Below are 24,015 nucleotides of genomic sequence, written 5' to 3'. Positions count from 1 at the left end.
TATTCCGCTAAAGAGCAGTTTCTTAAATCCTTAAATAACCAAGTCTACAACATTGAAAAAAACACACAAAAGAATCCGTTATTTTGAGGTATTGTATGATAATTCTAGTGTAGCCAAAAGTCAGAGTACAGCTCTATATTACTACAGAGAAATTGGACTACACACAGAAAAATGTAGAAATGTAAAACTCCTGAAAAAAAAATAATAATAAGGCATCTATCCCTAGGTCTGAATTTGCCCTGCTGTATTTGGTACTGTTTTTACTAGGATCCATTGACAAAGCATTTATGCTCATGGCAAAGGAACTCAGTCCGATACCTTTTCCAGGGATTCAAAGGCAAACTGAACATCCTCTTTGCATTTCATTTCAATAGATCCTGCTCTACCTGGGATGGAATAAATTTTTACGTCTATGTTGAGTGCACTAGTTCAAATTGAAAATCTTTGGCATTAAATCTTCCCAAGTCTTCTGAATCAGGGACCCGCAACATGAAAGGTGGCCTTACAATGGTAAAAATGCTTCAGAATTGAATGTTTTACTTTACACTAGGGGTTCACTCACTTCATAGCTTCAGCAGACTGAGGTTATTGCACGCTCCAAGGGCTCCTTGCATTCCACCATTCCCTGTGCCCCAATCTCCCTCCATTCCACAGATTCCATGGAACTCCCCCAATCACCCCCAATGCCAGAGACTGTGCGCGCCCTCCTATTCCCACCTTCCCTCCATGCCAGGAGCTCTGTGACCCCCTTCCATCATACCAGGATGCCCAATACCCCCCCTCCATGACAGGAGCTGTATGCATGCGTGCTCCATTCCTCCTCCTCTCCCCACTCTCCCCACCATTACCCTGTCAGAGATAAGTCATTGAGGATATCAACATGTTAAACTTTATTTGGAAGAGGGGCAGAGATGACATGAAAAGTACTGTTATACTGGAAGCCATCAACGGGCACCATCAACCAATCTAGTCTATAGACAATTACAGAGGTACCTGAAGCTGTGACTATGCTAAACAGATAACAGCTCCACGTTCCTCTTCCCCCCCTTTGTCTTTCTAGTTTTCCTCAAAAATCATATGGGTTCTGGCCACCGATTCCTCAAACATTGCCTGAAAGTTCTGAATATATCACAGGCAACCTTTAAAAAGTTATTACGTTACATACGGACAGAAATGCCCCTGAGTTGCGTGTAAAGCTTTCATAAGCTCAACCAACCTTATGGTTTTACCATACAGTAACTCTATAAAGTATATTCTGACATCAACTGCACTACTCAGTATTTTATCTTAATGAAAGTAAAGCAAAGGACAAAAATGAGGGACCACTCCTCTTGCTGAGGGGTTACAAAATTGGCAGTTCCTTTCAGTGCACAAGCAAAATAAACAGAACATAGCCCTGAAGAACTGCCCCAAAGCTACACTTTACAGACAGCCACTGCCCCCAAAGAGTTTTCAATCTATATAAAATAAATGTACAAATCAAATATCTCAATATACATGCCCTTAATAAAATTCTACCTTCTTTTTTCTCCATTTTCTATTTACCACAATCAGCTTGCAATAACAACTTCCTTTAGGCAAATCCCAGAGAAATATATGCAAGGTAAAGGCACACACCACATTTAGTGAGGCCAGTGAGGCTACACTATATACTTACATCAGATGTCGCTATGGGGTGTGGACCAACACAGCTATACCAACCTAACCCCCAGTGTAGACAGCCTATGTCGACAGGAGGACTTCTCCCATTGCTGTAGCTCCTGCCTCTTGCAGACGTGGATTAACTACATCAATGGGAGAAACTCTCCCACCAGCACAGCATCATCTTCACTCAACTACAGCGTTTTAAGTGTAGACTTGCCCTTCAGTGATATATCAGAAAAAATATGTAAGGGTGGCTTTTGCTTGCATGAATTTGTGCCCAGGGTGGGGGAAAATATGGTATTTAAGGCAAAAAATAATCTAATCTACTACAAAAGAATAGTTTATTGTTTCTCCTCAGTGAATGCACCTGCTTTTCCTCTGCTCTCTGAGAACTTCTCCCCTGACTCAGGCTACTTCTGGCATGGGGAAACCGCAGGGTAGGGCTCTATCAAAGTAGTTGCCAGAGCCTTTCCCCACTTCTGCCACCACCACCACCAGAGCCTTTCACTGTGGTGAGGAAAGGCTCCATCAGCAAGACACTACACTGTTAGAAACAGCAGTGGAGATGTGATAAGCATTGCCTGGGGCATGTAGAGAGCCATGTACCCTTAAATTCTGGTGGGTCTCTACTCCACTTACCTACGCAGCGCCTTACCATCTATGCCCCAATTTATACACATGCTAGCTGGACGTGTGGTGTCTACAGGCTACACGCCATCGTAAGTGTAGACATACCTTAAGAGCCACCATGATCCAATTAACTGATCAGATTAGAGGCTTCAAATGCTCAAATTCTAATCCAGGCTCTGCCCAGTGGCTGAGCAAATTTGATGTTATTTAACTTCATGCCTCCATTTTCCCCATCTGTAAAAAAATAGCAACACTACTTATCACATGGTATTATGAGGAAGTAAATTTATGTTTCTACAGAAGCCTCATTGTGTAAGTGCTTCTAACAAGTATTACTGTGTACTCCACTGTTCTATGGCTAGCAACTTTGTCACCGAAATCACACTCCGCTGCAGATATGTGCTCCGGACTCTGAGGTTTCATTAAAGGAAACATTTTGACCTCATGGTTGTAAAGATATCAAAACGGTAAGCTGAGAGACGTTATGCAGTACTGACTTCCAAAGTTCGTAGACAGCCTGAAATAATTTCCAAAGTACAGCAGAATCTAGGAACTTTACAAAAAAAAGTTAGCTGCAGTTTACCAGAGTACCCTGAGTCTTGATTATTGCACTGAACACCAGGTTAAGATTCTTGAAGTTCAACATACACCCCTTTTTAACACCAGTCTTGGCAATTCCAGTCCCATACCACTCTCCCCGCCCAAATACACACTTTATGAGTATGAAATCCTCTGATACCTGGGTTTTAAAGAGATGGATTATGTTTAATTTTATTTTCTTTTAATACCAGAGACAGGACCTAAAATTAAAACTTGGAGATCTCCCACTTTTGGTTGATCGTCACACACAAGAAGCGAAGCTCTAGGTTGAGATCGCAGTTCCAATATTTTCATGCATTCAAAAGGATGTTCTGCAAGAGCTACAAAGCCTATGGCTAGATCACCCACTCACGCTTTGGCTTTTAAGCTCCCTTAAAAAAAAAAAAATGTAAGACTGTGCAGTGTGGAACTTAATTTCTCTTCTCACTTTTCTTTTACGATTGAAGTAAGCAAAACAGGTATAGCCTAACAGAGGCTACTTGTATTCCAGTAAGGTAGAATTCTGAGGTGTTGAAATAAAAGATACCGGGCCTGTACTACATATTTACTACTTATGATAACAAAAGGCAGACAGAGTTTACTTAACAGCACATATGTAATAAAAGATGTCTCATTTTGTAGACAGGATAGATATTAGAGCACATGCTACTCAGATTACTCAAGTGGATAAGCATTTCAATATTTTTGGAAGGATCATCATACTGTGGGACTGTTTCTTTATTAAGAACATTTCACAATTACCATCAAAGGAAGAGGACCTTTGCTGTAACTTTTAGTAAATTATCTTTATTCAGATTTTAATGTAAAGAGACAGGCTGTTTAAAAACAATACATTCAGAATTAGAGTCAAGTTGCTATACATAATACATGCACATTATCTTCACACATTGTTGAGTTATTCAAGAACATGCATTACAAACACTATAAAATGCATTTATATACGTTAGCTTTTAAGTAGGCTTGGAGAGATTATATTCTTAACAGTAAAATATCAGTAAACGTTGATTTTACTGTACACACACAAACTGATTAAAAATATTTCCATCAATAATAATCCATAAAACACAATTTGTGTTTTAACTGTTATAGTTTTAACTTTTTGAATCTCAATTTCTACTGTCATTAAATAAATTATTGTCTGCCCCCCAGAACTTCCTGCAACTTTGAAAATGTAAAGCGATAAAAATAAACAAAACAAACCTCATAATTTCATGCAACTGTTTAAATTTAATTTGATAAAAAAATTTAAAATCTTAAAAATAAACATGGATATTATTCATCAAAATTATAAAAGCAAAAAAAAAGTCATATTCTGCCTTCTGAAACCACTAAAAGTTGAAGAACAGAACTGTTAGGTAACAGGTTTTGTGATCATAAATTAATATAGTGAAACAGTGTCTGCAGAGACAGAATTAAGCTGCGTATTTCCAGAATAAGGAAGGACCTAATGAAAATTACGGAGTACAATAGACATTTCACTCATTTCTGTTAAAGAGCCCACCTCTTGTTTCCAGGTGTTGCCTTGTCTGTGCGAATATACGTTTGCACTTCACAAATGTATAGACACTGAACCCAATGGGTGCAGGTACAATTTCTGTATGTACCAGTATAACTTTAATGAAAGTGCACCCACTGATGCCTGTTTTAGGAGTGCCCCCAAATAATTTTTCACTTGTCAAAAACAATCACATGTAGGCGTAAACTGTTTTGGACATGCACAAATGGAGGCCTGAAAGAGGCCCTTATAAAAATTTACTGCTATCATGCTGAAGAAATTTTTTTATCTAGTTGCTGCTTCAGAAGAATATCTGCACACAGTTATGCCCATCATCACTTTGATTGGTGACTGAAACAGACAGAGGGCATATGTTCATGTATCTGCGGACTATTAAATATAAGTAAAAATGCCTTTAGAACATACTTCAATCCCACTCACTTATTAGTATGCATTATTTGTATTATGATAGTACTTTGAGACCCTAGCCGAGATCAGGGACCTGTGGTGCTAGGCAACATATACATGCACAACAAAAGGGTCCCTGCTCCAAAGCATTTACAATCCAACTCGAGAGAAAGTTATTATAACTGTTCTCATTTTACATGTGGGGAAGTGAGAAACATTAAGTGACTTGCTCAGGGTCACACACAGAATCTGAAGGACACCTGGAAATTACACCCAGTTTGCTGAAGTCCCAGTCCAGGGCCTTAACCATAAGACCATTCTTTTCATTTGCTTGAAAGAATGAATACTTTTGAGTATCTTATAACTATTCTCCATTGTGATTTCAGTGGAGTGACATGACAGCCACACAGTGAACAGACTTTTCTTCGGGATTGAACACGTTACCACTGATCTAATTTTTCTGCTGCCTCATCCCTTTGCCACTGCACTTCCTTTGCCAGCTTTGATTGCATAAGGAGGATGTGGTCTTTGTAGTTATGAGACTGAAAAAATGTTACGCCTTTTGAACTGAACAATTTACTTATCCCAATAAACATTTTGATTTAAAATTTTAAAGCTTCTTTATAAATATAAGAGACACTTTAAGAAGCTCTAAAGTTCAACAGCTCTGAGAAAAACTTCAGCAGCTCTGTTTCCAATTTACCACCTACCTTTTCAGAACTGTCCCACACACTCCAACATTAGTTCAATAAAAGCAGTAGCTGAACAGTCATTTCTTCCTGATAGTTGTTTTACTAATTATCTTGTACAACTTACATTTTAAAAATGATTACGCTTGTCATCAAGACGACACTTAGCCCGACTCTGTTTCCACTGAACAGTTGGAACAGAGTCAAGCCAACACTGAGCACTTTCGAAAATCCCACCCATAATATTTAAATCTCCTTTAATAAGTTAGAACTTTGTTTAGGTACTTAATGTTTTTTGGCAGCAGAGGAAAAAATCAAGACTGCCAACGGGACTAAAAGGGAAACATTTCAGCTGGCAGAAAAATACTTAAGGACCACCACTGAATTAAAGAATATCAGAATACTTAAAAATTTTGAAATTTAATAGTCCTAGAATTCTAATATTCTAAAAGTCAATGGAAAAAACCTGTAGATCTTTTTTCCTTAAACACACTTGTTATATTAGATAACAGCGATTTACTAGGAAGTTCTTACCTATAGTAAAAGCACACATACCACAAGATGTCTAAATAAAACTTCTGTTCCTGTTGAAAATCTGCACAAGTATCTTGTCCAATAACTCTCCCCAAATCCTTCCTTTGACTCAATTAAGAGAACTCTGTCAAGTGTTCTGCAAATAGTGTCGGGGGGGGGGGGTTAATACAGTCAAACTATGTGAAAAAGGAAAAAATTCTTTTATGTAAAGAATGAATCTCTGCTCTAAACGCAGACATCCCTCTTCCATAGCCCTGCAAACATCAACTATCAAAGAAATGTATTTATGATACTGATCACGTGTCATGTTATATTCAAAGAGGAAGGAATACAGGATTAATCTATTTTTAACTGCTGGAAAGCTGACTCAATCTTGAACATTGCATAACAACATATGGGTAATTCATGTTTTGATAGTTTTCTTCAAGCTTACTCTACACATTTTGCCTCTAATGTTTAACTTGAGATTTTAATAGATGTTGGGTTGAACTTGTCAATAGTGCAAATTAAAAGTTCTATTTTTACTTTTAAGTGTGCTCATAAGCGTTTACACAAGGAAACGTTTTTACTCTAGTTTAGAAATTCCAAGTTTCAGATTTGATTTACTGAGTTTTCATTTTCTGTATTCTATTTGATGTATATTTTGAAACCACTTAACATAAAAATAGATATTAATTTCTGATGTGTACATATGCTTCCTATTACTGGAATTAACTATGATGAATACTAGATAAGGCTTGCACAGTTTATCCTCTTCTCCTAGATTTGAGGAATTCTGAAGAGGCTGCAGACAGCTACAGATATATAAAAGTTGTTGGACAGTTACTTTGAATTGTGGCCTGGATCTAGTCGTAAAGGATGCAACTACAGTAGATGCATGTTAAGGCCGGTAAAGAAGGTAATTTTATAACAGCATGCAGTGGAAGTCAAATAAGATCACAGAATGTTAGAACCATTAGGAAAGGGATGGAGAATATAATTGAAAATATCAAAGTCACTATATTAAGCCATGGTACATCCACACTTTTGAATACTGAGTATATCTGAACAAAGATATATTAGAATTGGAAAAGATGTAGAGAAGGGGAGCGAAAATTATTAGGGGCATGGAACGGCTTCCAGACAAGGAGAGATTAAAAAGAGGGGGACTATTCATCTTAGAAAAGAGATGACTAAGGGGTATATGATAGAGGTCTATAAAAACATGAATGGTGTGAAGAAAGTGAATATGGACATGTTATTTATCCCTTTACGCAATACAAGAATCAGGAGTCACCCCAGGAAATTAACAGGCAGCAGGTTTAAAACAAACATAAGGAAATACTTCTTCACACAACATAATCTGTGGAATTCAGTGGGATGTCATGAAAGCTGTAAGTATTAACTGGGTTCAAAAAAGAATTAGGTACGTTCATGGAGGAAAGGTCCATCAATGGGCCTACTTGCCAAGAAGGTCAGATGCAACCCCATGCTCCAGGTGTCCCCTAAACTTCCAACTACCAGAAGTTTGGACTGGATGACGGGGATGGATCACTCCAAATCGCTCTGTTTGTTCATATCCTCTGAAGCATCTGACGCTGGCACTGTCAGAGACAGAACACTGGGCTAAACAGAGCACTGGTCCGACCCCATATGGTCATTCTTATGTTATGTTTGAATAAAATAGATCAGTAACTGACTCCCTCAGTATCTTAGAAATGCCGACATTTAGACAGAGTACCACCAACAAAACAAAGAGACCAAGTAGTAATGAGTGTATTTAGTCCAAATGTCCTCCTACAGAAAAATCTCACCAAATAAAAAGAAAGGAATTGCTATACCACATCAAGCCATAAGTCCAATTTACCAGGTATTCTGTCTCTGACTGTGGCTATTACAGGATACTTCAAATAAAGGTGCACAAAAAGAGGGCAATTACTGAACAACCTAGTCATAATGAAATGTGCCTGCCTTAACCTGTGTCAACTAGTGGTTGACTTATGCTTTTGGCCACATTATCATGTCCAGTCCCTTCCCCTTTTTAAATCTAGTCAATGTACTAGATATTCTCAATATCCATATAAATGTCTAATTTTTGTTAATCCTACTTAACTTAATATCGAGCAACAGAATTTCCATCATATTAGTATGCATCATAAAAAATTTCCTAGTTGTTGCCTTTCCAATTTAAATTTGTTATCTTGTTTATATTATGAGAAAAGGTAAATATGAGCACTTTATATACTTTCTCTATACCATTCATTTTACATCTATATTCCCCTTTTCATCTTTTCTCTAAGCAAACAAGTTACAGTCTTTCTAACCTCTTTATAAAGCAGTCTTTCCATGCCTCTAGTCATTTTCATATAGAAGTTAACACCACACTGAAATAATGGTTAAACTGGAGTTCAGGTTGAGAGTGCAGATAAATTGGAGTTATTTTAAAAGTATACACATTACAAAAATAGGAAAGTCAGAATCAAGATGACAGGACCTTTTAAAAAAAATTAAAGATAGGAAAGTGCAGGTTAATGTTAACATTACAAAACCCCCAAACATCTGGAAAAAAATTCACATTTATGATAATCAATATTAACTCATCTCCCACAGATATGTCATTTCCCTCCTATTCTCCTCTTTTATGGGTGGAGTACAGTACAGAAAAATGATTATATAATTCGTTTTAGACTCACACATTCTAAGACACTAATCACAATGCTTCTTCACACTAAACTTACTTTTCACAAAATTTCATTATCTGGATATAGTGTATCTTCATATACAAACCTCCTATCTGTGTACATGACATCTATAACCATCAGATCAAGTCCCATGAGGTGTTGAGCAAACGCACAGAATTGAGTGTTTATCGAGAAAGGGAAAGGATTTGCTTCAGTATTGTGTCTCTCTAATCAGGCGTTTGTAAAACAAATTTTTTGTGGACACACCATATGGTTAAGGAGAAGGCATTTTTTATTTTCACCAAGACGAAACTGTCACTGATCTATGTCATAATCAGTTTGATTCTCTTCGTGCACCTGTATGTAGGCAGAGTTTGAATAAGCCCTCCCCTGACATCTAGTGATATTCTGGGGGAAAAGACTTCAAGAGCAACTGTGTTTGCATAGGCACACCTACTCTGCCTATGTGCGCAGCATGTTGGGAGTTTCTTTCCCAAAATGATCAACTTTGGCTGCTTTTGGGTTACAATTCACTTCAGCGCTGATCATCAGAGCCTGGGTGCTTGGGATCCCAGTAATGAGCAAGTATTGTGGGAATCTATGCCTTGCTGATGCAGCTATTCATGGTGTTGGACATCATCAGGTGTAAAGGGACATCTATTTAGAACATATCAGACATCAGCAATACCAAGAGATGAGTTGGAGTGCCATTGAGAAGCGAAGTCACAAAAGTAGCTGAAATACTTCTCTGACGGATTATATTTACTGAGGGACAATCTATCCTAAATTCTCCATTACTGAGGGACAAGCTACACTCTTTGCTATATTTGCTTCCCACAAGCGACATCTGATAAGACAAGGAGATCATCGTAAGTATAGAAAGATATGTCATGCAGAAATCAATAGGCACTACTGGGTGTTCAACAACTTTGAAACTCAGTCTTAGGTGCCTATATACTCTTAGTATAACTTATGAGTGATGTACCCAAATATTTGGATGCTAATATTTTAACCATATTGTTAAATTTATGAAAAATGGTGGGAGCCTAACTTTACCTATGGCCATACATATGCCAACAGGAGAGCGCTCTCCCATGGGCATAGCACATCTTCACCAGAGGCGCTACAGCGGTGCAGCTGCATCAGCAGCGCTCTAGTGTAGACTTGCCCTTACAGTACGTGGAATCGTGTACTTTTTGATGCACTAGTGCATCGTAGCCAAGACAAAGCTCATCTGAGGCATGTTACAAAGGTCATCATAACCCCAGGAGTGTGCCATCCCTATTTCAATATGGATTATTATACATTTGACTAATGTTTTCTGTAATTTGATCACATCCGTCCTATTTTGACTAATATCACAATAAATTTCTATTAACAAGCTTTTCCTAGGCATTGGCTGAAGTTTGAGACCTCTCTCAAGAAAAAGACTAATAGTTCATCAGCTACAATGGTCTCAAATTAGTGTCTATCTCCTTTCCGGGGTGAGATTTTTTTCCAGCAACACTTAGAGGACCCAATAACAATTGGATCCCCTGCACAAACAGAGGTAGACAAGGTCCCTGCCCAAAGTGTTTACAATCTATATTTTAAAGGTCTTAATTATTCCTTCAAATCTGGAGAATTTTTTTTAGCTTTGCAAGAGATGTATTTCAGTTTCCAGTCAAAAATACCTTTCCCTTGGATCGTAGATAAGAGTTCAATTATCAGTCACATGCTTAAGTATATAAAAGTTCCTGCCTCTTCATAAAAAGGAAAAGAAAACCAAACAATAGTCCTTTCATCTCCATCAGAGCTCATCACACCAGGCAGGTTGTACACACTGTAGCATGTGCTGCATAAATTCTTTACTGAGAATGCTATTAATTCATATGGTACCACTAATGCTTGCCCCTGTCTACTGTGGTGATTATTGTTCTATGCTGGATCCCTCTTCTCTCCTCTCCCCCCGACCCTGTAATCAGGATATTTATCCAAGGAAACCTTCAAAAATTTAGTGAAGTAGAAAAAGGACAGGGGACTATTCTGAGACAGAAGTGATTTAATGTAGTCTAGATCAAATCAGGTAGTACCAATTAGATCAGAATGTACCCAAAATCCCTTTTGCCTGCATGGAGAGAAAATAATATAAAACGCATCCCACTTGGGAAAGTAATAGTGAGTATATTTATTCTCTTCTGCAAGTAGCAATGAATTCTAGCAAAGCCTGTTCTGTGCAGTTAATTGGACCATACCTGAGACATCTGATCTACTGGGAAGGGTAATACATCTGCCAGTAATAATGATTTAAAAGCTTTTAAAACAGGGACTCTGCCACAGAAAACCAGCCAAATCTCCACTCAGATTTCCCAAAACAATTTTAGTGAAAGCTATTCCAATGACCACCTCAATAAGCAAGTACTGAAGTAGCAGCACGAGACTGTTCGACCTTTTAACGAAGGCTCCTGTTAGAAAACGTTTCTTTTTCTGCTGTTAACAAGACTAAAGGAATCCTACATTTTTTCTGAGATTCCTTTCTCCAGATTTCTTTATTTCCCTGTGGAAAATTCCCATGTGTACTTCCAGCACACATTTCTTACCGCCAGTAAAGATCAGCATGAAAAAAAAAAAAACAAAAAACAACAACCACCAGAGGATCACACAATTCTTGTCACATTCTTTCTACTGAATTCCTTATAGTCAAACTAAAAACAAAAACCTTAACTCTGGCCTCACCTAGATAAATGTATTCCCCATATAAAACGTGTTGTGTAGCGAAAGTGTTATTTGAAGAAGAGGAAGTCCAAGGTAAGAGTTAAGGTTTCTTGGATGTGTGTGTTGTGCATGCTTGTTTGTAAAGACAAAGTGAGCTTTTTTTGTGGAGCTGCAAAAACGTTTGGGTGTTCTGTTCGATATGTTGAATCTAGTTGCTGTGGATGCTATTGCTGCCCTACCGGGTGATTTCCCTGGTTTGTATTGATTGTAGATATGTGTACTTGAACTTTATCTAGCCACACAGCAACTCTTGTCCAAGCTCTCATCACCTCATGTCTGGACTCCTGCAACATCCATCTCTCTTGACTTGACACATGCAATCTTGCCCCACTCATATCCATTCAGAATGCTTCTGTAAAGACTATTTTCCTAGCCCATTGTTTTGACCATGTCAACCCTCTCTTTACAGATCTCCACTGGGTTCCTTTTCTTTAATGCATCAAAACATAAGCTACCTGTGTTCACTTTCAAGACAGGTCTACCACCACCTTATTTATCATTTGCTATCAAGCTATTGATGCTCACCACCTATCGGCCCATGATGCCAGTTTCCCATGCAGCCCCTCACACAAGGGAGGCGCTCCCCATACCCATCTGCAAAGCTACCTCCATATCCACCTTCAAATTCGTCACAACTCTTCTTTGTCACGATGCCTACAAAAACTTAACAGTTAGGTACTGTGCGCAGAGACCACAGACTATCATGATGATGTATCATCTCACTATTTCCTTGTACTCCATCTGTCTGTATCTACCAATTGTCTCCTGTCTTATATTTAGATTATAAATTCTTGGGGCAGGGACCATCTTTTTGTTCCATTTGTACAGCACTTGGAACAACAGAGTCCTGGTAACTGCTTCGGTGCTACAATGATACAAATAAACAACGTAACAGCCATACTGGGTCAGACCCATGGTTCATCTAGCCCAGTAGCCTGTCTTCCAATAGCGGCCAGTGCCAGGTACCCCAGAGGGAATGAACAGAACAGGTAATCATCAAGTAATCCATCCCCTGTCGCCCATTCCCAGCTTCCGCCAAACAGAGGCTAGGGACATCATCCCTGCCAATAGCCACTGATGGACCTATCTTCCATGAATTTATCTAGTTCTTTTTTTAACCCTGTTATATTCTTGGCCTTCATAACATCCTCTGGCAAAGAGTTTCACAGATTGACTGTGCGTTGTATGAAAAAATACTTCCTTTTGTTTGTTTTAAACCTGCTGCCTATTAATTTTATGTGGTTAACCCTATTTCTTGTGTTATGAGGAGTAAACACTTCCTTATTTACTTTCTCCACATCAGTCATTTTATAGACCTCTATCATATCCCCCCTTAGTCGTCTCTTTTCCAAGCTAAAAAGTCCCAGTCTTATTAATCTCTCCTCATACGGAAACTGTTCCATACCTCTAATAATTTTTGTTGCCCTTTTCTGAAGCTTTTGCAATTCCAATATAATAATAAAATGAGCAACCTTAACTCTTACACAACTATCTGCTCGGGGGAGAAGGGAGGCAGTTTCCTAAGTTTGGTTTTCCTCACCCTCTTAACGGGAAGGGGTGAAGTAGTGTTGGCAAGAGGTGTATCAGTCTACTGGGGCAAGGAGGAATATCAGTCAGCATAGACATAGAGGAGACAGGGAAAGTAGCAGAGCAGCATGGAGGCTGCTGGGAACCAAGGCAGCACAGTAATGCAAAGTCGTGGATGTGGCAGCAACGTGGGAGGATGATACAGGGACAGACATGTCTGCATAGATGTGAGGGAATGGGTCTGAGGGGTTTTTTTGTTGTTGGTTTTTTTCATAGAGGAGAGTAATGCCAGAGAGGAGCTTCACACAAAGAAAGCATAGGAAATTATCTGGAGCTGGTCCTCCCCAACCACACTTTGTCCCTTCTCAGATTCTCTCCTGAAACACTTATTAGCAATTCATAATTAAATTTCCCACGCTACTATATTAGCATGGTTGTATTCTGTGTGTAGTTCTTTAGTTGCTACATCTGATGAGACAAGCATAGAAAGATATGTCATCCAAAAATCAATAGGCGTTACTGGGTGTTCAACAACTTTGAAACTCAGTCTTAGGTGCCTACAGAGGGCCGTAGGAGCCTAACTTTACCCACCATTTTAAAAAAATCTTTTACCTGCTTAGCTTGGTTATGCCTTTCTCCATAAATTTAGGTTGGATTGTCAAAACTGCCTAACAGGTTTAGCCACACAACTCCCATTAATTTCAATGGGAACTGTATGGCTAAATACATTTAAATAGCTTTGAAATTATCAACCTTAGTTCCTATCCTGGTTATATGAAAAATATTTTCTAAGATTTATGATTATGAGTAAACTAGTGTTATTGTGGTTTGTTCTTGCTTGTTCACAATAAAGTTTATTAATACTCAGCAGTTTCTTCTTTCATTCCTCCATCTTTCTTTTTTAGGTACCTATTTTATCCATTCATGAAGACTAAGACCTGACTTGAAGATTCTCAGGCCAAGAACTGGATCACAAAGAAGAAAAAAAAGTGCTTTTATGCCCCTCGTAATTTTAACTCCACTAAACATCATCTTCCAGTCCTGCAAAGATTTACATACATGTCTAACTTTAAAAACACAAATAGCCCCATTAAGCTCAATGGATTCAAGTGTCTAAGTAGTCACAGGATCAGGGCCCCAGGCACCAATCCTGCAATGAGCTTTGTTACTCCAGTTCACAGAAGTCACTGCAGAATCAGGGATCACCACAATGAGTGGATGAGAACACTGAGCTCTTCTTATGGTAATTTACTGGCACATTCTTTACTGGAGCATCTAAGAGAAACTAATTTTGTACTGTGTTGCATGCAATCTTAAGTTTTCACCAAGGCCAAATAAAAATGCGGAAGGAACATTCAAAAGGTTATACAAATACCATTTTTGTAGGCATGCCCTAAAGCACTCCTGTAAAATTAGCATTCCCAGATATAATACTTAATCATTTCTGGAAACCATCTGAGAATCCAGTAACAAACTGACTTAGTTTAAAACCAGAAACCTACATCTTAATATAATGAGATTCCTCGGGGAGGGAAAACTGATCTAACGAGTTAAACTTTCATGAAGCATGATTTGAGATTCAGGAAAGAACTACACTAGAAGTCTTGTTTTATCCAAAGTAAAGGTTCAAAAATGTTTTAAGAATTTGCAAAAAAACCCAAAACCTCTAAGATTAACTGTAAAATGGTTTAAATCTCTAATCCATTCAAGTTTATTTCATTGCAGTACGTGTAATAAAATCAAATGCATACAAATACTTTTGATCTTTATGCACTAAGTCATGTACAGAACAGATAATTATAGGTTTGCTCTGTTTCTTGGCTTTAGTTGTATTACATAGTTTAGCCAAAGCAAAATTGCTGAGACATGAGAAACATATATACACTTCTTTTAATAAACCAAAACATTAACACATTTTATAGAATCTCTACTCAAACACTCTTGGATTGTGAATTCATTCCATGAAGAAATTGGGAATGAAAAAGGACGTTCTTAATTAAACAGGATATTACAACGCCAAATGTAGAACTCTGAATTTCATCTTTTAAAGTAACTTTAATCTGTCTATTTTACTACTTGCTCTTCACACACAAACATCTACATCTATATAGCTTTCTGCTGACAGCCGTGCTTCTAAGAAGTCTGGAAGACAGATCTTTGAACTACCATATGGCATGGGACACGGAAAAAGCACTGGCTGTCAAACTCCATCCACCACATGCCAGTTTAAAGAACACGTGGGCAATATTAAGACGGAAGAAAAAACATGTTATAGCTACCAAATGTTTGTAACTAAGTTCACAAACTAATTCAGAACACTGAAGCACTCCCTGGCAGCACATGCCAGAAAAAAAATACTGAAAATTTCAGTTACGCAATTAAAGCTTTACCAGTTGCTTAATTAGCTTTTTGATCTGAAAAAAGTTACATAAATTATATAAAAATATTTACACACTTAATTTGAAAACATCTAATTTTTCTTAAAATTTATTTTCATCCACTACTAGATACAGTCTATTTACAGTGCATTTCTTTCTGCTACAAGGACATTCTGACTAGTCATAGTACTGTTGCCTGGATACTCAAGATTTCTTTGATGTATCTGCTGATCCAAGTGCAACTGCAATGTAATTCCAATTTACCGGTCACATATGCAGAAGATTAAATTCCCCTCTAACAAAATTAGTAAATACAACCCCTTAACACAGATTGTGAGACTACAGTAAACAACATCAGAGTGAGCCTATATTAAACATAGCTATTATAGGGAAAATGCTAAATTATTCTAGTCAGTTAGAAAGTGTACTGCTACTGCTCATGACAATTGTAAAAAACTAAGGTATAAATTTTGCCATCAGGCACACATACTGATCTCCCACTAAGTAAATGTGAATTACATATGCACACCTGATGACAGAATTAGGCCATAATAGAAGATAACAGCTCTCTCACATAGAGTCTCCATTCTGTGTGCTGAAAAAAGTTTAAGGATTTACTTCCTAACTGGTGGGTGGAGAAAACAGTGTTTGCCATATCCCTGCAGTCCAGCACCACACTTTTGGCAGTGACCATTAGCTAATGCTTCGAAGACATCACCCTGCACCCCCTTCACAATCCCATGCACCTATCAAGTTGTGAATATTTGAGATTGAGAAATTAAAAGGAAAAATCAGTTCAACTTCTTCCAAAATTCATGTACAGTACCTATTATTTTACACTGAGTTCTAGTGAGAGAACCTGGATATGTGCAGGAAATGGCCCACCTTGATTATCGTACACATTGTGAAGAGAGTGGTCACTTTGGATGGGCTACTACCAGCAGGAGAGTGAGTTTGTGTGTGAGGGGGCGGAGGGTGAGGAAACCTGGATTTGTGCTGGAAATGGCCCAACTTGATGATCACTTTAGATAAGCTATTACCAGCAGGACAGTGGGGTGGGAGGAGGTATTGTTTCATGGTCTCTGTGTGTATATAATGTCTTCTGCAGTTTCCACTATGCATCCGATGAAGTGAGCTGTAGCTCACGAAAGCTCATGCTCAAATAAATTGGTTAGTCTCTAAGGTGCCACAAGTACTCCTTTTCTTTTTGCGAAGACAGACTAACACGGCTGTTACTCTGAAACCTGTAACAGTATTTAGAGTAATCCAAATGTTTTTGTTTCATTGTGAGACTATTTCTCACTGATTTACCACCTGAGATTATTGCAACCACTTGTTCCAAAATTGCTTCCTGTGAAGGTGACCTATAAAAGGAAAAAAAAATTGGTTTGGTCTTTTCCTTCTTTATATTGAAGATGTATTACATGAGCACCTGGAGGCCCTAACCAGAATCAAGTCCCTACAGTGCCAAGCACAGTACAAATATGTAGCAAGGAACAGTCACTGTCCTTAAGCGTTTATAGTTCATACGTTCTAAGGGAGCACTGATCATCTAGATTGATTTTCTACATAATACAGGCCACAGAACTTCCACAAAATAATTCCTGTTTGAACTTGAGCATCTCTTTTAGAAAAGCATACAATTTTTATTTAGAAATTGCCAGTGAAAGAGAATTCTCCACAACTTTTAATAACTTGTTCTAATAGATACTTACCCTCATTGTTAAAAATATACACTTTATTTCCAGTCTGAATTTAACTAGCTTCAACTTCCAACCTTTGGATCTTTTTATATCGTTGTCTGCCAGACTGAAGAGCCTATTATCTAATTTGTTCTCCATTTAGGTATTTACAGATTGATCAAGTCACTCTAACCAGACAATACAGGGAAAGGGTTGAGGAAAGAGAAATAAAATCTCAGAAATGTAGGGCTGGAAAGGTTGTTAAAAGGTCATCTCATCCACCACCTTCATAACTAGACTATCGCGGACAAGACGTTATCTAACCTTTTCTTAAAAATCTCCAGTGATGGGGATTCCACAAATGTAACTTCCTAGTACACCTATCTCTTGCTTCTGTTATATTGCTATATTCCATGCCTTTTTTTTTTTTTTTTTATGGAGACGACCTCTGGACATTCTCTCCTCATGCGGATTGCTTGTTTGCTCCAACCCCCTCCCAAACACTACTTCAGTGTGTCTTTATCTTAGCCTCATTCCACCTCTCCTCCATGCTCCAGCCTCCCTCTTTTCCATATCCTATCTTCCCTCTCCCTTCAGCCTTCTGAGTGTTTTGCTAATCCCTTCCAAAAAAAAAAAACCAAACCAAAAATGTATTTTTTTTTAAAATCCCAAACATTAAGAGAGCATAGATCTGATCAGTTGCTTTAACTCACCAAACCATATTCCAATTGTTTACTGTTTAAGAGACCAATGCATACCAGCTAAACTTTACTAGTGATATTTAAAATGACAAGAGTATGGGTCATTTCTGAAGGTGAGGAATTAAGAGGAAAAGGGTTCTACTGTGTGTGCATGTGCACTTTCACACACTTGTCTATTAAGACTTCTCTAAAAACTATTAAAGGCTAATCAAGCTAAGAATATAAGATTTATTCTCATCTAAGTATTTTCCACAGGGATTAAAAACACCACAGAAGAGCTGCGTGAAGGAAGCCAAGTATGTAGAGTAAAATGTTAAAAAAAAAAAAATCAAGATTTAGTCTGTTAAAGCACTTCACTACTGTTAAAGAAAATTCCCTTACGTGCAAAAGATTCCTACCCAGGAGATACTGAATATTACTTCATATAAAATATGATCCTCCTTTCCCCATAATAAATTCCCACATCCCATGTACCTAAAGAAGCTGATGGACATTTTGGATCGTCAAGCTGTGCACAATTTACCAAGTTATATTATTTCTGTCTGAAATCAGTAAGAGCAGGATTAGACCTTGGCTGTCAGCAAGCATCTTGGATTTCCAAGGGAAAAGCATATTGTAAAGACGGGAGAAATCACATGTCCCCAAATGTATCCTAATTACTTCTTTGAATGTTAAATTCTCCTTATTGGATATCTAAACTTCTATGTCTAGTCTGGGAATTTTTCAGTAATTGTGAACAGGACTAAGTAAATTCATAAGACTATAATGCCAAGGAGCGTCTAGATTCCAAAACTGCTCTTTCTGTGATCAAAATTCCAACTATGCATCCAGCTCTGTTGTTATTCTTCCCCTGCCTCATCGTGATATTATAATAATGGGTTTTTTTTCTCTCTCCATGTCTTGATGCTGGACCTTTATTTAACACGCCATAAGGAAACCAGCAAACATAGGGATTGGCTTAATATTACAAAGAGATGGAAAAGCAGAGACATGTTTTCAACATTTCTGCTTCTCCTATCCCATCATATATACAATATAAAATGATGTTTACTGGCATGAGAAAGCATCTAGAAGGGGCTAAATGTGGTTTCTCACTTTTTTTTGTCCAAAGTGTTTGCAGTCTGGAAGTTTCAATCACTGCTCCTGGATTCTCAGTTGCCCATAGTGCCTCCTATGGGCTACACCTGGGTGACAGCCACTTTGTTACCTCCAAACTCGTCTACTGCAATGCATTATACTTGGGGCTACTCTTTAAGACCACACAAGACTTCAGCCATGTAAAATGCAACTGCCTAACTGCGTATTTCGATGGGATGGGGAGGAGACAGTGTGGCACTATAAATGCATACCACCTGTGCAGTGCTAGATAGTTGCTAAGTTTGCTACAGTTACTCAAGGCACTCAACTTTAAACTTTGCATGGGCTGGTACTTAGTTCTCCACAAGACTGCTTCACACTATTTCTCTCACTACAGCCGTGTAGATCAGCAGGATGCTCGTGGTGCTGGCAGTATTCAACCGAACTTCTTAGCATTCAAATACATTTATATAAAAAGGTTTAGATCCCATAGTGAGATACACTAATACAGTGGTCAAACTTTAAAGGTGCCTCAGTTTTGAGAGATTCTACCAGTTAAAGAGACAATACTCCCTATACTTAAATTAGGAAATGCCAACAGAACCAATAATATCTCAAAGCAATAGAAACAAAGTGTGCCCACTCGATATATCATTTTTAGCATAATGAAGTCTTTAAATGAAAGACACTTGTGTAAGTGTCTGTCAGTTACTGTGGAAATAGATGCAGAATATGTTTCTTTAGCACTAAAGTACCATAGTCATCTTTAAATCTGGCATTACACAATAAAATAGAAAAATTCTAATTTAAAACTACTGTAAAAAACATAACTGATGTTAAGGTAAAACTCAGTCTCTGCTCCTTATAAATACATTAAGCTCATCTCTATAACCAAAACATCTCAAAAGAGGCTTACTTTATCCGTATTTTATTTGCTATTAAGAACTGAGTAGTTTAATTCTGACAGTGAGAAGTTTAGATTTTATAAATGAATTATTGTAAGGATGACGTTTAAAAAGGAGAGAACAAATGTTAAAATTAACAGGTTACAAGACTGAAAAACTACTTAGCAAAATTAGTATGTGTTCATATAAAATACAAGTACAAACTGAGCACTCTAGCTCTTATTTTTCCAATAATATGCATACCTGACACTCAACACTGAATGGAAACCAGGTTAAAACAAGGATAAGAGAATATTTTAATACTATGTATAATTGTGACACTAACATAATCAGGCAAATACATTACCCATGTCCAACCATTTTCTCAAATATCTCACTGAAGAGGGTCATGGTGGCCTCTTTCAAAAGCTAAGAACTAGCTGATTGTCATGGTTATGAAAGATGATTGTGCAGAAAATAGTTTAAGAAATATGTAAAATGCTATTAGATTGCAAAACTGTTAAAAAGTGAGGCCTGTCACCTGAGGTGAGGCAGGGTCTCAGGGCAAATTCAACTGAAGTTGAGAACAAAGGATATCTGTGGAGACAAGCACTGTCTGGACCAGGTGGAAACTTACAAAGACAAACAAACCCCTGGAGAGCTCTCTGAAGAGGGGGCCCCTTGAGCTAAAAGACAGTAGAGTGTAACTGTTTAAGGGCCAAAGAAATGAGCCAGGCAGTTTTTATCCATTACAGAGGAGAAACTGCAGCAGGGGCGTCTCATGAAAGGTGGATCCCCAGCTTTCTACATTGGACAAGGGCTGCAAGGACTCACCACTGTGTGAGAAATACCTTATTAGTCAGGAAAATAACTTACCCTTATATTTGCTTTTATTTGAATCTCTATCTCAAACTCTGTTAAATAAACTTCAGTTTGGTTTTACTATAGCACAAGGGACTTAGATGTGTCTACGAAGATCACTGAAGGGATGTGAAACCAGTAAACTAGGGTGCACTGTTTGCCTGAGGCAATGGATCAGTGTACACTGCAGGTGCTCAGAAGATAAGGGACTGGGCACTCAAGGGTAACAAAGTGGGGTATGTAAATGGCTAGCCTACAATGGGAAAGAGTGAGGCTTGTGAAGCTCAGAGCAGGGCGCCTATGTTGTCAGCAGTCAGTAGCTGGGGACAAAGAGTTTCTCCTGGTGTGCACAGATAGCTCCCTTCCGCTGTAAGCGGGGAGCAGTGATTCATTCTGGATACACTGGGTAACCCCCAAAAGTGTGTCTATGATTAGTTTATGAATTCCACTGCTGCAGGATATTCCTGAGAAAAATAACAAAAGGATACAAGAAGACTACACATTTCAGAAAGCAAAAACATCTGCATTTATACAAAGAAAAAATTTACAAACCTATCCATTTTCATCAGTCTAAACAAATTGATCAAACTGAGGTCAGAAGCTTCTCTTCCATGAAATAGTATAAAAAAGATGATAGTGCAGGTACGCCTTTCCTTGAAGTACTCTGGTATTTTAAGTGAGGTACAATACTGGATTAGATGGGGAAGGAATTTTCTTCCCAGGTCAAATTGGCAGAGACCCTGGGGTTTTATTTTGCCCCCTCTGGGTCACTTGCTGGCTTCAGCTAGAGTAAATGGTGGATTCTCTGTAACATGAAGTCTTTAAATCAAGTTTAGAGAACTTCAGTAACTCAATCAGCAGTTATGGCCTATTACAGGAGTGGATGGGTGAGGTTCTGTGGCCTGATAGGTACAGGTGGTCAGACTAGATGATCGGGATGGTCCCTTCTGGACAGAAACTCTAGGTCTATAACGCAATTAAACATAGGGTGACCATACGTCACGTTTTGGCCAGGACAGTCTCTTTTTTAAGCCCTGTCCGGGCTGTCCTGACTTTTTGGGGGGCAAAACTTGGCATTTGTCCCATTTGCTCTTGCCAACTGCTCATCTTGCCAAATGTTTAGGGAGGGTGGGCTCAGGTTGGCCCCGTGTGGGCAGGCCCTGCTTAGGCCTGGGGGGTGAGAGGCTTGGGCTGGGCCCACTCAGGCCCCGGTGGCTTAGGTCGTGCAGGTGTGGGGGGAGCGGCTTGGGCCAGCCCCACATGGGCCCCGCAAGGCCAGTAGCTAACCCCAGCCCCGCACGGGGGAAGGGGGGCATGGAGCCTCAGGCTAGCCCCAGGCAGCGTCCCCTAGTTAAACATCCATGGCTGGCCCATGTCAGCTAACAGCAGCAGAGACATCTGGGGGGGGATGCTTCACCACAAGCTTTGATGTGCATATGCCATTCTATAGCCCACCAATCTGAATCCCCAAAGTGGTTCAGCTGGGCTGGTGTTTAATTGCAGTATAAAGACCCTATGAGTCTATAAGATGAACCATCAATATGTTCAAGTATAGACAGCCCCATTGATCACAGTCTCAGTGAGAGATTATGAATCACACAGAACTTATACATTATCAGTTTGTTGTCGGTCTAAAATATTGATCGGACAGCGTCTGAATTAACAAAATTGCTCTGTGTCTTGGTTCTCTCATTCAAAACAATACCAGCACCGTAAGTAAAACGGATAGTCATCTAAAGCAGCGCTACCCAAAGCGGTGTGGTCCGCGGACTGGTGCCGGTCCACGAGCCGTCGGCTGCTGGTCTGCGCACACATAGGGAAAAAAAAATTGCCAGTCCCCCACATCAGACAGCTTGAGAAGCACTGGTCTAAAGGCTCCTTAAATACACTGATGATCTGTGCCCCTACTTAAAACTGACTTCTCTTTCCACTTCAGTCTTAATAGTACACCACATTATACAAAGCTCCTCAAGTCCTTTTCCGGTCAAAAGGTCCTCCCCATGCACAACCTTTCAAAAAGTAGTTGGAGGGGAGCGGAGGTTTGCCCCACACCAACTCACTCGCAGCGACACCCGTGGGACTCGCTCTGCGTGCCGCCGGCTGAGGCAGGCTTGGAGAAGAAAGAGCCTGGAGCGGGGGGAACCCGGCGAAAGCCACTTCGCCCCCTGCCGTTTTCAAAGGGCAAAGGAGCCGGCGCAGCGCGGCGCGGCCAGCCCCACGTCCCCCGGGGAGGCTGCAATCACCGCCCCGACCCTCGCGTTGTGGGGGGACGGACGACACCCGCTTGAGGGAGCGGGTCGTCCCCCCCCCCGCCGCCGGCGCCGACCAGCCGCCGCAACCCGACCCGCTGCGCGTCCCCTCTCTCCGGGGGCAGCGCGGCGCGGTGCTGCCCCCTCCCGCCCGCGCGGAGCCCTGCCCCGGCCAGCGGGCGGCTTATGAAACCGGCTCCTTCGGGCAGCCCGGCCGGCCTCCGAGTCCCGCCCGGGCCCGCCGCGGGGAGCCCGCTGCCGCCGCTGCCGCCGCCCTGGGCCCGGCTCGCTCCGACCGCCGGCTCCCGGGCCGCGCAGCGTGAGCCGCGAAAGGGCGGGGGGGGGGCACACCGGGCCCGCCCCCCCCCCGGCATGGGTCGGTTGAGTTCCCCCCCGACACCTGCCAGCCGAGCCCCCCCCGACCTCGAGACCGCAGCGACCCTCCCCACCGCGGCACCTGCCAGCCGAGCCCCCCCCCCCCGTACCTCGGACACCTCCTCCTCTTCCTCCTCTTCCTCCTCCTCGCTGCCGCCGTCGCTGCTCTCGCTGCCCCCGCTGTCGCTGCTGCTGGCCGGGCGGCAGGTCCGGCTGCGCTTGGGCTTCTGCGGCTTCTTGGGCAGCAGCAGGTCGCAGACCCGCACCAGCCCCCGCGGCGCCGCTGCCGCCGCCGCTGCCGCTGCCGCCGCCGGCGAGGACTTGCCGCCGCTCAGCCCCGCGGGGGGACCCGGCCCGGCCGCGGGGCTCCCGGCATCGCCGCCGCCGTCTCCTTCCGCCTTGTCCATGGCTGGGGGCCGCGCTCGGGAGGCACCCGGGGCTGCTGTCGCCGCTGCCTCGGTCACCTCTAGCGCCGGCGCCGCGCCACTTCTCGCGATACTTGGCGCCGCCGTCACTCGGGCCGGGTGCCGCCGCCGCCGCCGTTGCCTCTCGCTCCCTGCCGGGCCCTTCCGCCCGGCTCCTTCTGCGCACGCGCCGCCCGCCCGCCGGAAACGCTGCTCTACGTCATGAGGCTCGGCGCCCGACGCCTAACCTCGGGCGCCTGCTCTCCGGCTCGCGCCGGCCGCTCGCTCTGGACTCGGGGCGGCGCCGTCTCGCGCGTCTCCCCCTCTCCCGTGTAGCCCGGCCGGCGCGAGCCCTTGTCCGTCCTCGGCTCCCGCCTTTTGTGAGGCGGGGCGATTCCTCCCCGGACTCCGGGGTCCCTTGTCCCTCGGCGGGGCGGTCCCAGCGCAAGGCCCCGGCCGTCCC

At 41.1% G+C, this 24,015-nt stretch overlaps 1 protein-coding gene across 1 annotated transcript in view; it reads right to left on the bottom strand.

Annotated features, from left to right (window-relative positions):
* ANKRD17 (ankyrin repeat domain 17) overlaps positions 1–23,688 on the bottom strand; it is a 130,167-nt gene extending 106,479 nt beyond the window's left edge. The window contains exon 1 of the mRNA XM_077814889.1: positions 23,259–23,688. Within this exon, the coding sequence (XP_077671015.1) occupies positions 23,259–23,555 (297 nt within the window). The 5' untranslated portion in view covers positions 23,556–23,688. The remainder of the gene's footprint in view (positions 1–23,258) is intronic.
* Positions 23,689–24,015: the final 327 nt, after the last annotated feature.

The sequence above is a fragment of the Eretmochelys imbricata genome, chromosome 4 (assembly GCF_965152235.1).
Source record: "Eretmochelys imbricata isolate rEreImb1 chromosome 4, rEreImb1.hap1, whole genome shotgun sequence".
NCBI classification, from domain to species: Eukaryota; Metazoa; Chordata; order Testudines; family Cheloniidae; genus Eretmochelys; species Eretmochelys imbricata.
Note: the sequence above shows the minus strand (reverse complement) of the source record. Positions and strands in the feature narration are given on the sequence as shown.